The sequence below is a fragment of the Camponotus vicinus genome, unplaced genomic scaffold (genome assembly GCF_025532165.1).
Source record: "Camponotus vicinus isolate PSW18456_S1 unplaced genomic scaffold, iyCamVici1.0 SCAF_3, whole genome shotgun sequence".
NCBI classification, from domain to species: Eukaryota; Metazoa; Arthropoda; class Insecta; order Hymenoptera; family Formicidae; genus Camponotus; species Camponotus vicinus.
In genome coordinates, this window is record NW_028141967.1 from 3,994,802 (window position 1) to 4,014,281 (window position 19,480).

The 19,480-nt window shown below is 37.3% G+C and overlaps 1 protein-coding gene across 2 annotated transcripts; it reads left to right on the plus strand.

Moving 5' to 3' along the window:
• Positions 1-210: 210 nt before the first annotated feature.
• On the plus strand, positions 211-19,389 carry LOC145967961 (uncharacterized). Of its 2 annotated transcripts, XM_083093089.1 has the most exons (7): positions 211-350; positions 9,159-9,282; positions 9,521-9,862; positions 10,035-10,103; positions 10,698-16,088; positions 16,431-17,335; positions 17,769-19,389. In XM_083093089.1, exons 1-7 carry the CDS (start codon positions 315-317, stop codon positions 17,769-17,771), a joined length of 6,870 nt encoding a protein of 2,289 aa, XP_082949215.1. In that variant the 5' UTR covers positions 211-314; the 3' UTR covers positions 17,772-19,389. The 2 variants fall into 2 exon arrangements, with proteins under 2 accessions (XP_082949215.1, XP_082949214.1); XM_083093088.1 differs by having other exon boundaries at positions 16,431-19,385.
• The last annotated feature ends 91 nt before the right edge of the window (positions 19,390-19,480 follow it).

Genomic DNA, 19,480 nt, shown 5'->3' on the forward strand with positions numbered 1-19,480 from the left:
TCAAATTAATTCTATCGCTACCAATGACTCAGCATGAAAAAAAATTATATTCCGTATGAAAGAAGGAGAGAGTGCAAGAAGTCGAAACGAGAAGAATAGGGAAAAGAGAAGATGCGAGCATGTGGATATAGGACCCGTTGGGGGGTCGGCGACCCCCACCCTGTATAAAAGTCTTTTTCTGCCGGCGACCTGTTCAGTCTTTCAGTTCGCGGCGCGCTGCGTGCGATTATCTTCAGGAATCATCCTCGTTGTCGTCGTCCTGCAAAGGTGATCGGTCGCATACTATGCCCTACTGAGAGGAAAGTCTCCTTAAGATGCTGCGGCGTGCCACCGCTGCTCTCTTCACCCTGGTACGTCTTCCTTTATATCGTTTCGCGCACTTTTCTCGGGATTTAGAAAAAATCAATGAATTTTTACGATAAAAAAATTTCTTCTTCGAGATGCGAGATCTCATTATTGAAAATATTATTTTGCTTTTAATGACAAATCTTAAAATAAACGCATGTCAATAAAAAATACATGTTTAATTAATTAACGAAATGATGAAGCAAAAATGAATTATAAAATAATAAATATACAATTACATTTATCATAAATTATAGTTTTATCTCAACGAATTGTTTAAAAATAATTAATTAAAAATTTAATTTTGAAGTTTAATTAAGTTGTTTTATGTTAAATTAAATTTAACATAAAATGATTAATTTATTTTCTTCTCAGAAAAAATACATACTTATATTGTTTCAAGAGGGAGGGAAAATTATTTATATTTAAATTTTAATAAATTGTTTATATTTAAATTTTTATAAATTTATAAGAAATAATTTTTTATTTCTTTTTCTTAATAAATAATTACTAAAATTTAATATTAATATTGACATGTATAAAATTTCAAGTTAGCTTTTGGTTTCTATAATTTACTAGTTATTTTCTGACGATCATTACTATTACTATTACTATCAATCATTACATAATATTTATGCGAGGTAATAGTACGTAATAGAAAGTGGCGCTGATTACAAGTCGATAATAGCCGCGCTTCGTCGTGACTCATTATCCACGAGACTTTCATTGATCTTGGCACTCACTCAAGGGAGAGAGAATGCTATTGCACTATATTTCATTCATAACTCTCTCAATGCCACGGTGTTGATATCGTGCAACATCATATGCGCGATGCATAATGTAATGTCCCATGACTCTGACCCGTGTTTCCTCTATTAAGTTAACATGAAATTCGCATAATTATCTCAGTACTCTATTAATAACATTATTATACGTAATAGTTTATACAACAACATTATCTTATCATTATTATACAAATATCACATTGTTAATTTACATTGTGCAAAATTGAGACTCACTCGAGCCGTATTTGTAATAAAAAACGAGCTATACATTTGATTCGATTTGACTCAATCGACAAAATATAAAATTCCCCGCATTTTAAAAACTTAATTTATATATTTGAAATTATCATCATTTTTTAATTATTTAATATAAATATAAAAACCGTAAATGCCGCATATCTCTAGATTTGTTAACAGCAAAACGAACCGTATCCAAAGATAGTTTCTATAGATGCGAGATAACTATAGTACGGCCGGTAGTCGTCAATCATTGCCAGATCCACTTTCCATGGAATGGCACGGGCATTTCGCAAGTACGAATCTACCCTGTAATTTGAATTGAGTATTTTATGTTCCATATTAAACTCTCGAGCACAAGGTCTTCACATTTAGGACGCATCCAACAAGACCTACTTGTATTTTGTAACGTTTTGAAAAAAATAATATAAGCAATTATAAAGACTGAATAATTTTTTATGAATTAATTAGCATAACAGAAAAAATAAATCTTTCGTTCAATTAAAATGAATTTCTTAAGTAGAATTTTTTAATATAATATTTAATTATCAGGATGCTTAAACCTTGAAGGAATCACAAGTTTTTTTCTTTTCTTTTTTTTTTGTATTTTTAGTCACATATAAGTCACTACATCTTATCGTATTTTTAACGATCTCAAAAAGGTTCTAAAAATTTATATATATTCCTTGACATTTGTAGAAAATGATCATGTATGGCAAATTAAAAGATAAATTTTAGATATTTTTTTATTGCTTACTTATCTTACACATTCTATTATTAAAATATCGATAAAATCAAAATCATCCATATGTGATTCTTTAAGAGATATTTAAAGCAGTTAATCTTATATTTCATTAACAAAATCTCAATATTTATAATTATCTCTCTTTTTTTATTACTAGAATATTAAGAAATTATTCGAATTAAAAATTATTAATTGATTGAGAAATTATTAATTGATCGAATTTAATGCAAAGTTAGGAGAGAGAAAAAAATTGTGAAGATAGAAGAACTCGTGAGATTGATCGAAAATGAAGTTTATATGGGATTTTCCAGCGATTGTTTTATTGATTTTTTCAACGATAATTTCGAATAATTAAAGACACAGATTCCCTGAAAGTTTATTGCCAAAATAGGCATCGGCTCCAAGTGGCGATCAGATGTCGGATGAAATGTCGGGTAAAATGAGTCACGTGCAGACATTTGTCGCTAAAAAGTGCGTCATTCACATCTGATGCAAAGTTTTGTCCTTGACGTGCCGACACGTTATTTGGAAGCGTTTAAAATAAAAAGCGTGTGATTCTGTATATCTCAATAGTTCTTCTTGTATCACCTTATACGCGTTTGTGATATTAAATTAATGGCCATCGGAATATTTGAAACATCAGATTTGCTCACTTTTATTGTGCTCTTCCTAATAAGTATATTTTGGTTGAAATGTGACAACGAGGAAGAAACAGAGACTGCAATTATAATACAATGAGCAGATCTTTTAATAATTTTTTCAATTTTAAATTTATTATACGAATATTTATAATATCTTATATAAATCGAAATATTTTTCCGAAAAGTGATAGAAATTTTTCTTATAATACTTTAAATAAGATTAAAAATCACTTAGCAGTTACGGAATATACATTTAGATATTTTTATAGATTTATTATCAAGAAAATTCGTTAATCTTTCTTTTTCTTCTTAATTATTGGAAATTACCAGCACTCAATTGCATGAAAATTGCAGTTTTGTAGCATTATATGTAATGAGACGTCAAAAACGAAGAATAGAAAATATTTAAAGCAGTTAATCTTATATCCTAATATTTATAATTATCTCTTTCCTTTTTTTATTACTGAAATATTAAGAAATTATTCGAATTAAAAATTATTAATTGATTGAATTTAATTTTAAATGGAACAATATCTCGAATAATTCACTAATTATAAGGTATAAAATACTAGTGGATTTTGATATCAAAAACAAAATTAAAAGTAACAGACAATTATACACTTTACACACTTATTATCAATATATATTTTTAATATATTTTTACTTTTTTAATATATTTTTTATATTAATATATTATTTAATTTTTATTTAATTTATATATTATTTAATCTATTATATTTAATTTTTTATATTAATATATTATAATATATTATTTTTATTTAATATATTTTTATTTTAATATGTTTTAATATATTTTTAAATATATTTTTAATATATTTTTACTTGGGACTTTAACAAGTTTGCTCTTTATTCAGCAACTTTATCAGTAAGTGACTCGAAATATTTGGCGTAAATAGGATAGGCAATTATTCTCGTTCTTCCTACGCGATTAATTTATCGAAATATTTTTAAAATAAATGAACTTTGACGGTGCAGTAATATCGTTGAGATCAATGCCGTCGACCGTGCAGAAAGCAAACAATTGTGTCCTGGAGGCTTCGCCCCAGGTTAAAATCGCTGATTCCTTACGCAACCGCTTACAGGTGACTTTCACTGGAAGATGATGCATCGATCTGGCCCCCATGTACGCGATTCATAAGATGATACAGCTTTGGCCATTTGACTGGCAGATTCGCTATGAGCAATTAAAAGAGATCCGGCTGCGTCAAATGCCGTCCCGTTTACCTTTAACTCATACCAAAGTCTTGAATGCGCGCCTTGTTTACTTCGATCAATTCTCGATAATGTCTAGTGATTCGTAGAAATTTTTGATCGCGAGCGTATAAAATGCAATTTTATGTATTCAAAAATATTAACCGCATCTCTCACCCTGCGATTTTTTCATACAATTCATATACATAATTGCTAGCACAAATGTCAATTGAATCCGACTATGATGAAAGCAATTTGAATGATCAATGCTTTAAAGATGAAGGTTGATTAGCGATTTCTAGCGTGATATTAAAGATCGCGTCGCATTCTTTGCCTAGTCAAAGATGAAAGTCGACATCGAGAAGGGTGAATCCTCGGTTGAAATAAGAACGTGATCGCATTTTTTTCAATTCTCCTCTGGCGGATACGCAATGTCCCTGAACGAAATTCTAATTTTCTCTCTCTCTTTTTATTTCCTTATCGTTTTTTAATCTGTTTTTTATTGTTTTTATGTGAATTATTCCCCCAAAAAATTAACGCACTTGCATGTTTCGTCGCTTTTTATAGATAAAGAATCACTATGAGTTAGTACGAATTATTTTGCATTAAAACAAAAAGGTGTGAAGCATTTTTATGACTTTTTATCTGTTAAATTATCTTTTTTAAAATTTATTTCTCCGCAAGATATCCTCCTAATCACGTTGATATCAACTATTGTTAAATTACTAGATATTAATGCTAACATTAGTAATTTTAGATAATGAAATATATAGTTAAAATAAAAATAAAATATGCAATAATGAAATGACTGAAATAATGGACGAATATTGACCAAAATAACGTATAAATGGGTGATTAATGGCCAAAATAACGTATAAATAAAATAATGAAATGTACAAAATATCAATTTAATTAAATAATCATTAATTAATTAGTTAAATAAACAATTTAATGATTCTATGAAATATTTATTGAAAATTGATATGGATATGATTATATAATGATGCTTCCTATTTTTTTCACTCTGAAATATATTTGATAATTGATAATTGATTAATTAAATAATAAAATAATAAAATAATAAAATAATTAATTAAATAATAAAATAATAAAATAATAAATTAAATAATAAAATAATAAAATAATAAAATAATAAAATAATAAATTAAATAATTAAATAATAAAATAATAAAATAATAAATTAAATAATTAAATAATTATTGACAATTGTTGCAAAAATCGTCAAATTTATTGATTCACTTTTCATCTGTAATCTTTTTGATTAATTTGAATTTGACTGATGGTTCACTAGGTCTTTGGGGCATTTCTTCTATCATTACGCATGTTATCCGCCCATACCGGTAATTTGACTCACAACGTTGCATAAATTAACATCTTATCATGCAGTCGATGACTCTAATGTTTGCCTAAGCTAAGAGCTGAAATAATTAATAAATCGTATAGTACCGTAGTAATTTCCGCAGTTTAATTTCCGATGCTGTGTAAATACATAGGGAAAAAACTTTATTCCAATTATTATACCTTTTTTGTCACAAATGTGTGCGCCATTCTGCAGTATGTCATTTCAACTTAGCAAATAAATATTAGTTCCAATCAATAAACAAAATCAGTTTGTATCTTTTAAAAATGCATTCATATTTTTTAGAAGCAAAAATAATTAAATCGATATATTTTAATCTATTTCTAATGGACTATTTTCTTTATATTAATTTTACATTGTTAATACTCGATATTTTACTCGATTATTAATGAATTTATAAATTATTAGTTGAATTTTTAGAGGAAAAAAAGACATAAATGATTCTAAAAAATATATAAAAATATATAAAAAATATATAAAGTATATAAAGATATATAAAAAAATATACATATATGAAACTTCTTTAGTAAAGTAGAGTATAGAAAGTTTAGAATAACATTTCGTTAGAATCGAAGCATCTCAAATATGAAAATAAGATTGCATCAGAGAACAAACGACTTGTAACGTGCTCAAACGTTATGATCGCCTTGACTCGAAACGATCTTGCTCTTTCTCTGTCTCTATTGTCCACTAAAATATCGCAATATAAATACCGTAGGGATTAATCCTCGCGGCAACATTTGATGCGGCAAGTGCGCATGGGGGAAGGGTTCGGTCGGGAGTAGCATATATTAACCTTTCGTTATACAGTCTGTCAACTCTTCTCGGGGCTGGAAGAAAAAGATGATGAAGAGGAATCCCGCTCACGCAGCCTTCTCGGAATCGCGACTTTCCCTTCTCGTGGGTGGAACACCGTTGAGATCATCAATCGCGCGACATCGAGCCGCGGATCCTGGGGCCCAGAAGACCTAACTTAACGCGGCCGACCAGGACACGTGCTACTTTTGACAGCACGAACGAACGCTCTCTCGTTATTTATACGAGAAATTTTCGTCGAACATGAATCGATTTCGAAATCGGATAGAACGGTTTATACTGGCGATTGTTAAGTGATATCGCGTGGAATCAAAAATTTTGGACGTGAAGTGAGGATAATTAAGAGATTATTTTATATAAAATGTTAATTTAAGAAATTGAAAAATTATATTGGATTAATCTCAGTTAATTATTCTAATAACAAATAATCCTCTTGTGCTTGGTCAGATATATTTACGATGAAACGCATATTTTATAATTATTTAAGGTACTTTTTAAGAAAATAAATTAATAAAATAAATTAAATAATAAAATAAATTTAATAAATTTAATTTAATAAATTTAATAAATTTAATAAAATAAATTTAATAAAATAAATTTAATAAATTTAATAAAATAAATTAAATAAGAAATTAAGATTAGCTCTTTTGTGACTGATTTTAAGATACTAGGGCTTAAGATGCAGACATAATTTATATTCATCGAATTGAGACTTAAATTAAAATTAATTAAGCCTCAATAATCTCTGACAGATTAAATACGTACAATTAAACAGTCGAATACGTTTAGATAAATTATGACGAAGGAATTCAGATAGTCTACCTTGACATTCTCTCGACCTGTAAGTGCGAAAGAGACCATTTCATTCGCCATGTCCATTTAGGGAGATGCTGAAGACACAAGCGTAATCTTTCGAGAGAACATTGCTAGCTTTCGTAATAGTATTCAACGATCCTGTTACGAGAGCGCACAGGTATTCCTCGTTGTTATTATAGCCATGAAACTCAATGATGATAAAGTGGCGAGAGTGAACGGGAAAGGGCTCGAATTTGATACCGGATTCGATATATGGTTATTGATCATCGATGAAATGTAGAAATTACAAAGCACCTGTTCTCATATTCATGTAATTCGACTCGATTCGCAAGATTTCGCAAGGTTATTATCGAGATTTATTAAATGACATCTACCTCTGACGAGATGTTTTTAAATTTTTAAATACTTTTTTTTAATTTAAAATTGGAGCGCAAGGAAGAAGTTAAAACATCTCCTTTTGTCTTTAGTTAATTAATTTATTATATAATTAATATATTAATTAATATGTATTAATTTATTATTTAATTAATATATTTCAAAAATATTAATTAATATATTTAGTTATTAATATATTTCAAAATATTAATAATTAAAAGAAAACAGGAGGGGTTTTCTCCTTTTCCTTGCACTCTAATTACCTCGTCTTGTCTCTTACTTGTCAATTTTTAATTTTTTAATTATTGTTATTATTTGAGCCAATTTTTTATCTTAATTTTTACATTTTTTCATTACTCGCAGCATCACGAATTATCGTACGGAAGTAATTAATTTGTTAAAAACAAGTGTATAAGAGAGTTATCATCTCATGCAAATTGAAAATTAAAAAAAACATTTCTACCGTTAGTTATTGATCATCTTCGACTTTCGCTTATGCGGAATGGATAATTAATTGAGATCAGAAACGGCAGCGAAAGGTACATAGTTTGTCCACCATTCGAGAAAGTGGAAATATATTACCTCATCGAAGATATGGCAATATATTCGAGGATAAAGAGAAGATGAGTTTCGCATATTGAGTAATCTTCTCTTTTTTAAAGGTGTATCTTGATCTCATTTTAATTCGGATAATTTATAAATTTATGTTACGTATATCTCGAGAACTGATTTGTAGCTAATTGAATTTTCTTGAGATAGAGTAATACATCAATCCCTTTTTTTTATATTAAGAAAAAAATATACGATCCTATTGAAAAAAACATTAAATGATTTTAATTTTGCTTTTAATAGAAAGACATTTTTATCATTTTTATCGTGACATTTTCTCCATCGAAAACCAATTTTTTCGCCTATTTATCAAAAGCAATTCAAATATCATGGTAAATATCCTGTACATTTTTCAAGTATGTAAATTACATATAATGTATATGTAAATAAAAGCAATTGTGTGATTGACGGAAATATAATCGCATTCAAGAGATTTTTCTATAATCGTGCGATACATCTTGTGCTTAAATTGTTCAGTAGTTACAAATCGCTCTGACTGCAGAAATGAAAAACATCGATGATATTTCACGATTGTACTTATAGATCGTATCAAATACTTAATCCTGGCGACTGATATTAAAGGGCAACTGTTTTTAAACACTAGTTGATAATTACATTACGACTTTGCGTTGGAAATGTCACGAGTCTTGACGAAGCAAAATTATTGCGACTAGCAATCATTTCTGCGCAAGATATTTCCATAAAGGTAGCATAATGTCTTACAGTACATATATCTACGAGTTTGTAAAAATAAACGATTACAATTTCATTATTAGACATTTAAAAAATATCATGTTTACATAAGATAAAATAAATGTCTTTGAATTTTATGTATACTATTTGCAATAGATTCGTAATAGAAACATAAATATTAATTTTTTATGATTATTGGAGTCATTATTAACGATACAATATGATGCAAATATGATTCACTACGGATGGAACATTAGCTTTTTTATTTTTTATTCAATTGTATTCTTATTAATTTTTAATTTTTAACTCACTAAATCATTCTATGTATGCCGCTAAAAATCCATTAATAATACTCTTTGTAATATTTTCATTTTTGTAGAAAAATTAAATACGACTTGTGAAAGTAAAAATTAAAATTGGATTAAATATTCACGTGGCTCGTATGCGATTTGAATTATCTCGGCCTCGACATTTATGAATAAAAATCAGCAATTGTTTTTCAGGTGATTGCTACATCCGTGTCGCAACTCACTCAGGAACCAAGAAGCAGTAATCGGGACAACGATGTGATTCTGAATATTAGCGATGATCAAAAGGCTCAATATTTGAGTCAAAATATTGATTCCGGTAAGTTAAAAGATAAGAATAATGAATAAAACTCATATTATATACTCATATTATATATTACGCCATTGCATGAATTAAGGGAGAAAGAATAAATCCATAATTTATATAAATTTTATCTAAAGTAGACCATACAATTTATGTACTTCTCTTCTTCTTGCGGTAAAAAAGTTTTTGATTGTGATAAATTACAATTATATTGATAATATTTGCAATTAATATTGTATAATATTTTACACAGATGCGTATAAATACGGTTATGATGTCGGACCAAATGGCCAATTCCATCATGAAGTGCGTGGACCAGATGGTATCACTTACGGATGTTACGGTTACATTGATCCGTTCGGTGAACTGAAATCGACGTTTTACATCAGTGATGGATGGGGTTACCGCGTTGTTCGACCCGGAAAGGATGTGGAATTATTCCTTCACAAACACGAACATCATGAAACTGGAACCGATCATGATCATCATGAACATCACGGTGTAGTTACACCATGGCGAGAGTTATATTTTCCCACAGTATGCGCGCGATACGCAAACATAAACGGTCGACCTCCTGTAAAACCAGATGCAGGAAGTACGTAAAAAGAAATGGAAGTATATAGAAAATATTAATTATATATAGCATATTTATAAAATATATGATATTGTAAAATATTTTCATCTTATGCAAATTAATATTTTTTAATATACATATATATACGTGTAATCTGTATTCCAAAATAAATATGTTCACGTTTTTTAAGCAGCACCTATTGGAAGTGGATCAACGATAGATGTAAAACCAAGTGAACCTCCTCATAGGCCTGGTGTACCTGGTATATAATTTCTTAAATAATATGTTATAATAGCAATTATAATAGTATTTGACATTTAATTATAATAGCTCTTTTCACAATTATAATAGTATTTGAAAATTATATTGCAAGAGAGGCTACATGTTAGAGATTACATATATAAAGTATATTCTCTTCTTATTATATATACATATATATGTTCATACTATATGTTTATAATTTTTATTTTACTTTACTAGTATTTGAAAATAGAAATAAATAAAATATTTATCTTGATCTAACATATATATATATATATATATATATATATATATATATATATATATATATACATATTTATGTATTAAAGTATTATTAATTAGTATAACTTTCATTAATTTATGTATTTTCATTACAAGATATAATAAATAAATTATTATTGTTAATTATAATCTAAATAGAAAAGAAATAATTATTTTATACGCTATTAATATTAAATATTATGAAAACATATATAGCACAATAATAACAATAATAAAATATAAGAAAAGATAAAGAAGATTAAAGTTATGATGTATAAATTCATTTTTAATTGTCTCTGTTTCTCTTTCTCTTTATTTCTCTATTTTTAATCAGAATATCCTGGCATTCCTGGAACCCCGGGTACTCCAGGTTTGCCACCACAACCCGGATATCCTGGTACGCCTGGAACGCCAGGAACACCCGGTACCCCAGGCACACCAGGTAAACCAGGAACACCAGCTTATCCAGGAACTCCTGGTACTCCTGGTACTCCTGGAGCTCCAGGCACGCCAGGATTGCCACCTCAACCAGGATATCCCGGCACGCCTGGAACGCCAGGAACACCCGGCACACCAGGTAAACCAGGAACACCAGCTTACCCGGGGCAGCCAGGAACTCCTGGCACTCCAGGCACACCAGGATTGCCACCACAACCAGGATATCCCGGCACGCCAGGAACACCCGGCACCCCAGGCACACCAGGTAAACCAGGAACGCCAGCTTATCCAGGATATCCAGGAACTCCTGGTACTCCTGGAGCTCCAGGCACGCCAGGATTGCCACCTCAACCAGGATATCCCGGCACGCCTGGAACGCCAGGAACACCCGGCACACCAGGTAAACCAGGAACACCAGCTTATCCGGGGCAGCCAGGAACTCCTGGTACTCCAGGCACACCAGGATTGCCACCACAACCAGGATATCCCGGCACGCCAGGAACACCTGGCACCCCAGGCACACCAGGTAAACCAGGAACGCCAGCTTATCCAGGATATCCAGGAACTCCTGGTACTCCTGGAGCTCCAGGCACACCTGGATTGCCACATCAACCAGGATATCCCGGCACGCCTGGAACGCCAGGAACACCCAGTATCCCAGGCACACCAGGTAAACCAGGAACACCAGCTTATCCAGGAACTCCTGGTACTCCTGGAGCTTCAGGCACACCAGGATTGCCACCTCAACCAGGATATCCCGGCACGCCTGGAACGCCAGGAACACCCGGCACACCAGGTAAACCAGGAACACCAGCTTATCCAGGGCAGCCAGGAACTCCTGGTACTCCAGGCACACCAGGATTGCCACCACAACCAGGATATCCCGGCACGCCAGGAACACCCGGCACCCCAGGCACACCAGGTAAACCAGGAACACCAGCTTATCCAGGATATCCAGGAAATCCTGGTACTCCTGGAGCTCCAGGCACACCTGGATTGCCACCTCAACCAGGATATCCTGGCACGCCTGGAACACCAGGAACACCCGGCACACCAGGAAGACCAGGAAAACCACCTTATCCGGGGCAGTCAGGAACTCCTGGTACTCCTGGAACTCCAGGCACTCCTGGTTTGCCACCACAACCCGGATACCCCGGCACACCAGGAACACCTGGCACCCCAGGTACACCAGGAAAACCAGGAACGCCGGTTTATCCGGGGCATCCAGGAACTCCTGGAACTCCAGGCACACCAGGATTGCCACCACAACCCGGATATCCCGGCACACCAGGAACGCCCGGCACCCCAGGTACACCAGGAAAACCAGGAACACCAGCTTATCCAGGATATCCAGCAACTCCCGGTACTCCTGGAACTCCAGGCACACCAGGATTGCCACCACAACCCGGGTATCCCGGCACACCAGGAACACCCGGCACCCCAGGTACACCAGGAAAACCAGGAACGCCGGCTTATCCGGGGCGTCCAGGAACTCCTGGAACTCCAGGCACACCAGGATTGCCACCACAACCCGGGTATCCCAGCACACCAGGAACACCCGGGTACCCCGGCACACCAGGAACACCTGGCACCCCAGGTACACCAGGAAAACCAGGAACGCCGGTTTATCCGGGGCATCCAGGAACTCCTGGAACTCCAGGCACACCAGGATTGCCACCACAACCCGGATATCCCGGCACACCAGGAACGCCCGGCACCCCAGGTACACCAGGAAAACCAGGAACGCCGGTTTATCCGGGGCATCCAGGAACTCCTGGAACTCCAGGCACACCAGGATTGCCACCACAACCCGGATATCCCGGCACACCAGGAACGCCCGGCACCCCAGGTACACCAGGAAAACCAGGAACACCAGCTTATCCAGGATATCCAGCAACTCCCGGTACTCCTGGAACTCCAGGCATACCGGGATTGCCACCACAACCCGGGTACCCTGGCACACCAGGAACACCTGGCACCCCAGGTACACCAGGAAAACCAGGAACGCCGGCTTATCCGGGGCGTCCAGAAACTCCTGGAACTCCAGGCACACCAGGATTGCCACCACAACCCGGGTATCCCGGCACACCAGGAACACCCGGCACACCAGGTACACCAGGAAAACCAGGAACGCCGGCTTATCCGGGGCGTCCAGGAACTCCTGGAACTCCAGGCACACCAGGATTGCCACCACAACCCGGGTATCCCAGCACACCAGGAACACCCGGCATCCCAGGTACACCAGGAAAACCAGGAACGCCGGCTTATCCAGGACGTCCAGGTACTCCTGGCATTCCTGGAACTCCAGGCACACCAGGATTGCCACCACAACCCGGGTATCCCGGCACACCAGGAACACCCGGCACCCCAGGTACACCAGGAAAACCAGGAACGCCGGCTTATCCAGGACGTCCAGGTACTCCTGGCATTCCTGGAACCCCAGGCACACCGGGATTGCCACAACAACCCGGGTATCCCGGCACACCAGGAACACCCGGCACCCCAGGTACACCAGGAAAACCAGGAACGCCGGCTTATCCAGGATATCCAGGAACTCCTGGAACTCCAGGCACACCAGGATTGCCACCACAACCCGGGTATCCCGGCACACCAGGAACACCCGGCATCCCAGGTAGACCAGGAAAACCAGGAACGCCGGCTTATCCGGGACGTCCAGGAACTCCTGGCATTCCTGGAACCCCAGGCACACCGGGATTGCCACCACAACCTGGGTATCCCGGCACGCCAGGAAAACCCGGTACCCCAGGCACACCAGGAAAACCAGGAACACCAGCTTATCCAGGATATCCAGGAACTCCCAGTACTCCTGGCACACCAGGATTGCCACCACAACCCGGGTATCCCGGCACACCAGGCATACCCGGCACCCCAGGTACACCAGGAAAACCAGGAACACCGGCTTATCCAGGATCTCCAGGAAGACCTGGCATTCCTGGAACCCCAGGCACACCGGGATTGCCACCACAACCTGGGTATCCCGGCACGCCAGGAACACCCGGTACCCCAGGCACACCAGGAAAACCAGGAACACCAGCTTATCCAGGATATCCAGGAACTCCCGGTACTCCAGGCACACCAGGATTGCCAGCACAACCAGCGTATCCCGGCACACCAGGCACACCCGGCATCCCAGGTACACCAGGAAAACCAGGAACGCCGGCTTATCCAGGACGTCCAGGTACTCCTGGCATTCCTGGAACTCCAGGCACACCAGGATTGCCACCACAACCCGGGTATCCCGGCACACCAGGAACACCCGGCACCCCAGGTACACCAGGAAAACCAGGAACGCCGGCTTATCCAGGATCTCCAGGAAGACCTGGCATTCCTGGAACCCCAGGCACACCGGGATTACCACCACAACCCGGATATCCTGGTACGCCAGGAATACCCGGCACCCCAGGTACACCAGGAAAACCAGGAACGCCGGCTTATCCGGCGCAACCAGGAACTCCTGATACTCCTGGAACTCCAGGCACACCAGGATTGCCACCACAACCCGGGTATCCCGGCACACCAGGAACACCCGGCACCCCAGGTACACCAGGAAAACCAGGAACGCCGGCTTATCCGGGGCGTCCAGGAACTCCTGGAACTCCAGGCACACCGGGATTGCCATCACAACCTGGATATCCCGGCACGCCAGGAACACCCGGCACCCCAGGCACACCAGGAAAACCAGGAACGCCAGCTTATCCAGGATATCCAGCAACTCCCGGTACTCCTGGAATTCCAGGCATACCGGGATTACCACCACAACCCGGGTATCCCGGCACACCAGGAACACCGGGCACCCCAGGTACACCAGGAAAACCAGGAACGCCGGCTTATCCGGGGCGTCCAGGAACTCCTGGAACTCCAGGCACACCGGGATTGCCACCACAACCTGGATATCCCGGCACGCCAGGAACACCCGGCACCCCAGGCACACCAGGAAAACCAGGAACGCCAGCTTATCCAGGATATCCAGCAACTCCCGGTACTCCTGGAATTCCAGGCATACCGGGATTACCACCACAACCCGGGTATCCCGGCACACCAGGAACACCGGGCACCCCAGGTACACCAGGAAAACCAGGAACGCCGGCTTATCCGGGACGTCCAGGAACTCCTGGCATTTCTGGAACCCCAGGCACACCGGGATTGCCACCACAACCTGGGTATCCCGGCACGCCAGGAACACCCGGTAGCCCAGGCATACCAAGTAAACCAGGAACACCAGCTTATCCAGGATATCCAGGAACTCCCGGTACTCCTGGAACCCCAGGCACACCGGGATTGCCACCACAACCCGGGTATCCTGGCACACCAGGAACACCCGGTACCCCAGGTACACCAGGAATACCAGGAACGCCGGCTTATCCCGCGCAACCAGGAACTCCAGGCATTCCTGGATCCCCAGGCACACCGGTATTGCCACCACAACCCGGATATCCCGGCACGCCAGGCACACCTGGAACACCAGGAAGACCAGGAAAACCAGGAACGCCGGCTTATCCGGCGCAACCAGGAACTCCAGGCATTCCTGGAACCCCAGGCATACCGGGATTACCACCACAACCCGGGTATCCTGGCACCCCAGGTACACCAGGAAGACCAGGAACGCCGGCTTATCCGGCGCAACCAGGAACTCCAGGTATTCCTGGAACCCCAGGCACACCGGGATTGCCACCACAACCCGGGTATCCCGGCACGCCAGGAACACCCGGCACCCCAGGCACACCAGGTAAACCAGGAACGCCGGCTTATCCGGGACGTCCAGGAACTCCTGGCATTCCTGGAACCCCAGGCACACCGGGATTGCCACCACAACCCGGGTATCCTGGCACACCAGGAACACCCGGCATCCCAGGAACACCAGGAAGACCAGGAACGCCAGCTTATCCGGGGCAGCCAGGAACTCCTGGTACTCCAGGCACACCAGGATTGCCACCACAACCAGGATATCCCGGCACGCCAGGAACACCCGGCACCCCAGGCACACCAAGTAAACCAGGAACACCAGCTTATCCAGGATATCCAGGAACTCCCGGTACTCCTGGAACCCCAGGCACACCGGGATTGCCACCACAACCCGTGTATCCTGGCTCACCAGGAACACCCGGCATCCCAGGAACACCAGGAAGACCAGGAACGCCAGCTTATCCGGGGCGCCCAGGAACTCCAGGCATTCCTGGAGCCCCAGGCGTACCAGGATTGCCACTACAACCCGGATATCCCGGCACACCAGGAACACCCGGCACCCCAGGCATCCCAGGAAAGCCAGGTACATAATCATATCCCGGATATTCAGAATTTCCTAAATCTAATTTAATATTGTATCTCATATACATATACATGTAATATTAGCGTATTTTAACGTTATATTGAACATGTATGCTATTAATACACCAAATTAATTTTATTTATGTCTTTTATAGATACTTCCTTCAAAATGTGTCGAAACTATATCATTAAAATTATCATTCTTATTTTAAATTGAGTTTATGTGTGTGTGTGTGTGTATGTGTGTGTGTATAATATTAGTATATTTGTGAACTTTTTTTTTATACAGTTCTACAATTGCGTAATTTATTATTATATATTTGTTCTACTTGCTTTTTTACAGGTTATCCAGATTATCCTTCTTATCCCGGTTATCCAGGGTATCCGGAAGGTCCAATAGGTCCAATAGGTCCAGAAGGACCTGACGGCTCAATTGGCGATATCGGAGGTATTGGAGGTGTAGGTGGTGAAGGAGACGTTGGACCTAATGGACCTGATGGTCCATGGCCAACTGGTTCACCGGGTCCTAATGGACCTTGGCCTGGTGATCCAGGGTATAAGCCCAAAGTAAAGCCAACAAGTAGATCTTGGCATACGGGACCAATAAGAAATCAATATTCTAGAATTTATCCACTTACTAATACTGACAATTATAATCCTGTTAGAAAATATTATCCCAACAAGATTGATTCTTTGTATAAAGGCAATGTAGCAAAAGATACTGAATTGTCAAAATTACCAAATTGGGCATATATAAAGACACCATTATATACAGGTTATAAACAATACAAACCTCAATATGAGGCCGAAACCATTCCATCAATCTACGAAAAAGGAAGAAGCATTTATAATGCAGATGAAATCAATTCACTTTCGCAAACTGGTCCGACATCGCCATCATTGCAATACAATGGCGAAGATTATGAAAACATAGATTTAGAAAAGTTGACTTCACGAGCTTATGATGATACGACTCATTTTGGATTAAGAAACCAAATAAAAAAACCTGCGAAGAATGATTTCAAGCAATTTTCTGCTCACGATGAAGATCAATATCAGAAATCAGAATTCAATTCGGTTCATAACTTGCAACAGCTACCTTCCAAAGGTCGATTGAGTAAATCAGGGCGACAAGAAAGTGTGTTTAATGTAAACGAACAATACGATAATCTTACCGATGTGGATAAGAAATCAATTCCTAATCTATCTTTTCAGTCGGATGGACCCTTCAGTGTTCCGGAAAAGCAGGTAAATGCACGTCTTGAACATTCATTCCAGGCGAATCCCGGCCTCGACGCTATTGGGGTTCAGCCACCCAATTCCATCAACGTCAAGCCCTTTTCGTTACCTATAGGGCCAGATCCGCAAGCATGTCCTTGTTATTTAATCGAGTCGAATAATAATACAAACGTATCGGCAAGCACGACTCCCATCCCTGTCATTGGTCAAGTCGGATTCATACCTGTTATATTTGTACCATATTGTCCCGGTGATGAAACCGACAGCAATAAGATGAAAGTCATGTTCCCATCCGTTACTCCTGTTCCATATGCATGCGAAGCATGTGGCACACAAGACGGTAATTTCGGAATAAAAACGCTCGATGTAAATCAGCTTGGCAATATCAATTATCTCAAGCAGGTGTTAAGTCAAGCCAATCTTGGCTTTTTGAATGTTCCAGTGAAGAGCAGTGCCGAACGAAGGAGGAGCAGAGGCAGGAAAACGAGGCAGGAATGAGAAGTGTAACATTAACTTATTTTAAATCGCGATCCTGAGCAAAGCGAGCTTATATTCTTCTGAGAAATATAAATAAATGTAGGATATTGGCATTTGCCTGTCCGCCAGCTGATTAGCTGATGGATGGCCAATTAGAAATACTTATAATACTTGTCGGAATAACCAATGTTAGTAGAACACAAAGAATTTAGAATAAAACAGGTTAATTTTTTAGCATTGTTAATCTCATTTGTAAATTTGTTTAATTCTTTATTCACATAAAAAACAGAAAAACAGATAATTATCTGTTAAAGAGTCTTCAATCTAACTTAAAATTTAAAAACATGAGCATAAATTTAGAACTTGTTTAAGATTACTTTAAATACAAAAAATCTAAAGAAATATTATAAATTATAAGTAAAATTTAACAAAATCTTTGCTTTGAATCTTTTATATAATATTGTTTTATTATTTCTAGATATGTTATTTTGTACATTATTTATATTATTTATATTATTTGAAAAAATTAACATCTTTATTTAAAAGTCATTTTTTATTTGATATTTAATTAGACATTGAGATCTTTTATAGACGTCACTTCCAATCTTGCTTTCCGACATATTTACCAATATCCTGATATTTATTATTATTATACGAATGATGGAGGAATACAAAGTTTTTATATTAGATTTTCTGAGATATATACTATAAGTGAAATTATATATAAATAGCATATAAAATAAAACATATTAGATTTAGATTATCGGTATAGTTTTAAGAATACGGTATAATCTTCAAAGTGATAGATTTATATAAAAAAATATATAAAGAAATTTATTTTGTTTATTATTTCTATCTTGGATGCTTCATAATATCAGTAATAATTAGATAAATGGATGAATGGCATAAATTAAATATTTTATAATAGCAGCAAAACAGTATAAAAAATATATGTTTCTGCAAATTAGTTACCTATATACAGGTATATGTAATTTCAAAATATATAATTCAATTTTTTTACGAACAATTAATTTTTTTAAAGATTTTTAAGATTTTTAAAATTTTCTTATAAATACTATTTACTTTTTAATTGATATAAAAAGATGGTTTAAATATTTGATACAAAGAAACTACTAAATATAAATACCAAAAATGTAAATGATAATATTCATAACAATTATATATATATATTGATTGGATACACGGTATGATATGTAAAATAATGTTTTCTAAAACTTAATTTATCTTAAAATTTTTGTAGTTCTGTATTTTCTTTCATTTAAAATTATAGTACTTTATATGAGTCTATTACAGATATCTCGGTTATTATATGGCAGAATAATAGCTAATAATTTATGCTGCATATAATCAATGAAAGAAATATTATATATGATTAATCCACAATTATCGTATCGTTTATTCCTATCAATATTTAGTAGTATTTTATACTTTAAAAACTCTGTTAAATTTATAATTCAATTTAAGAAAAAATATATGTCTGTTAACTAAACCGTAAAATTACCGTAAAATTACCATGAAATAAATCTAGAGAATTGTATACACGAATACATTGTAGTTCTACTTATTTTCCCAAAAATGTGTGTGAATTTTAGGAATCTTATAAATGTATTATAAATATTAAAATAAAAGACTTTAATAACGGAAGAGGTATAGAGG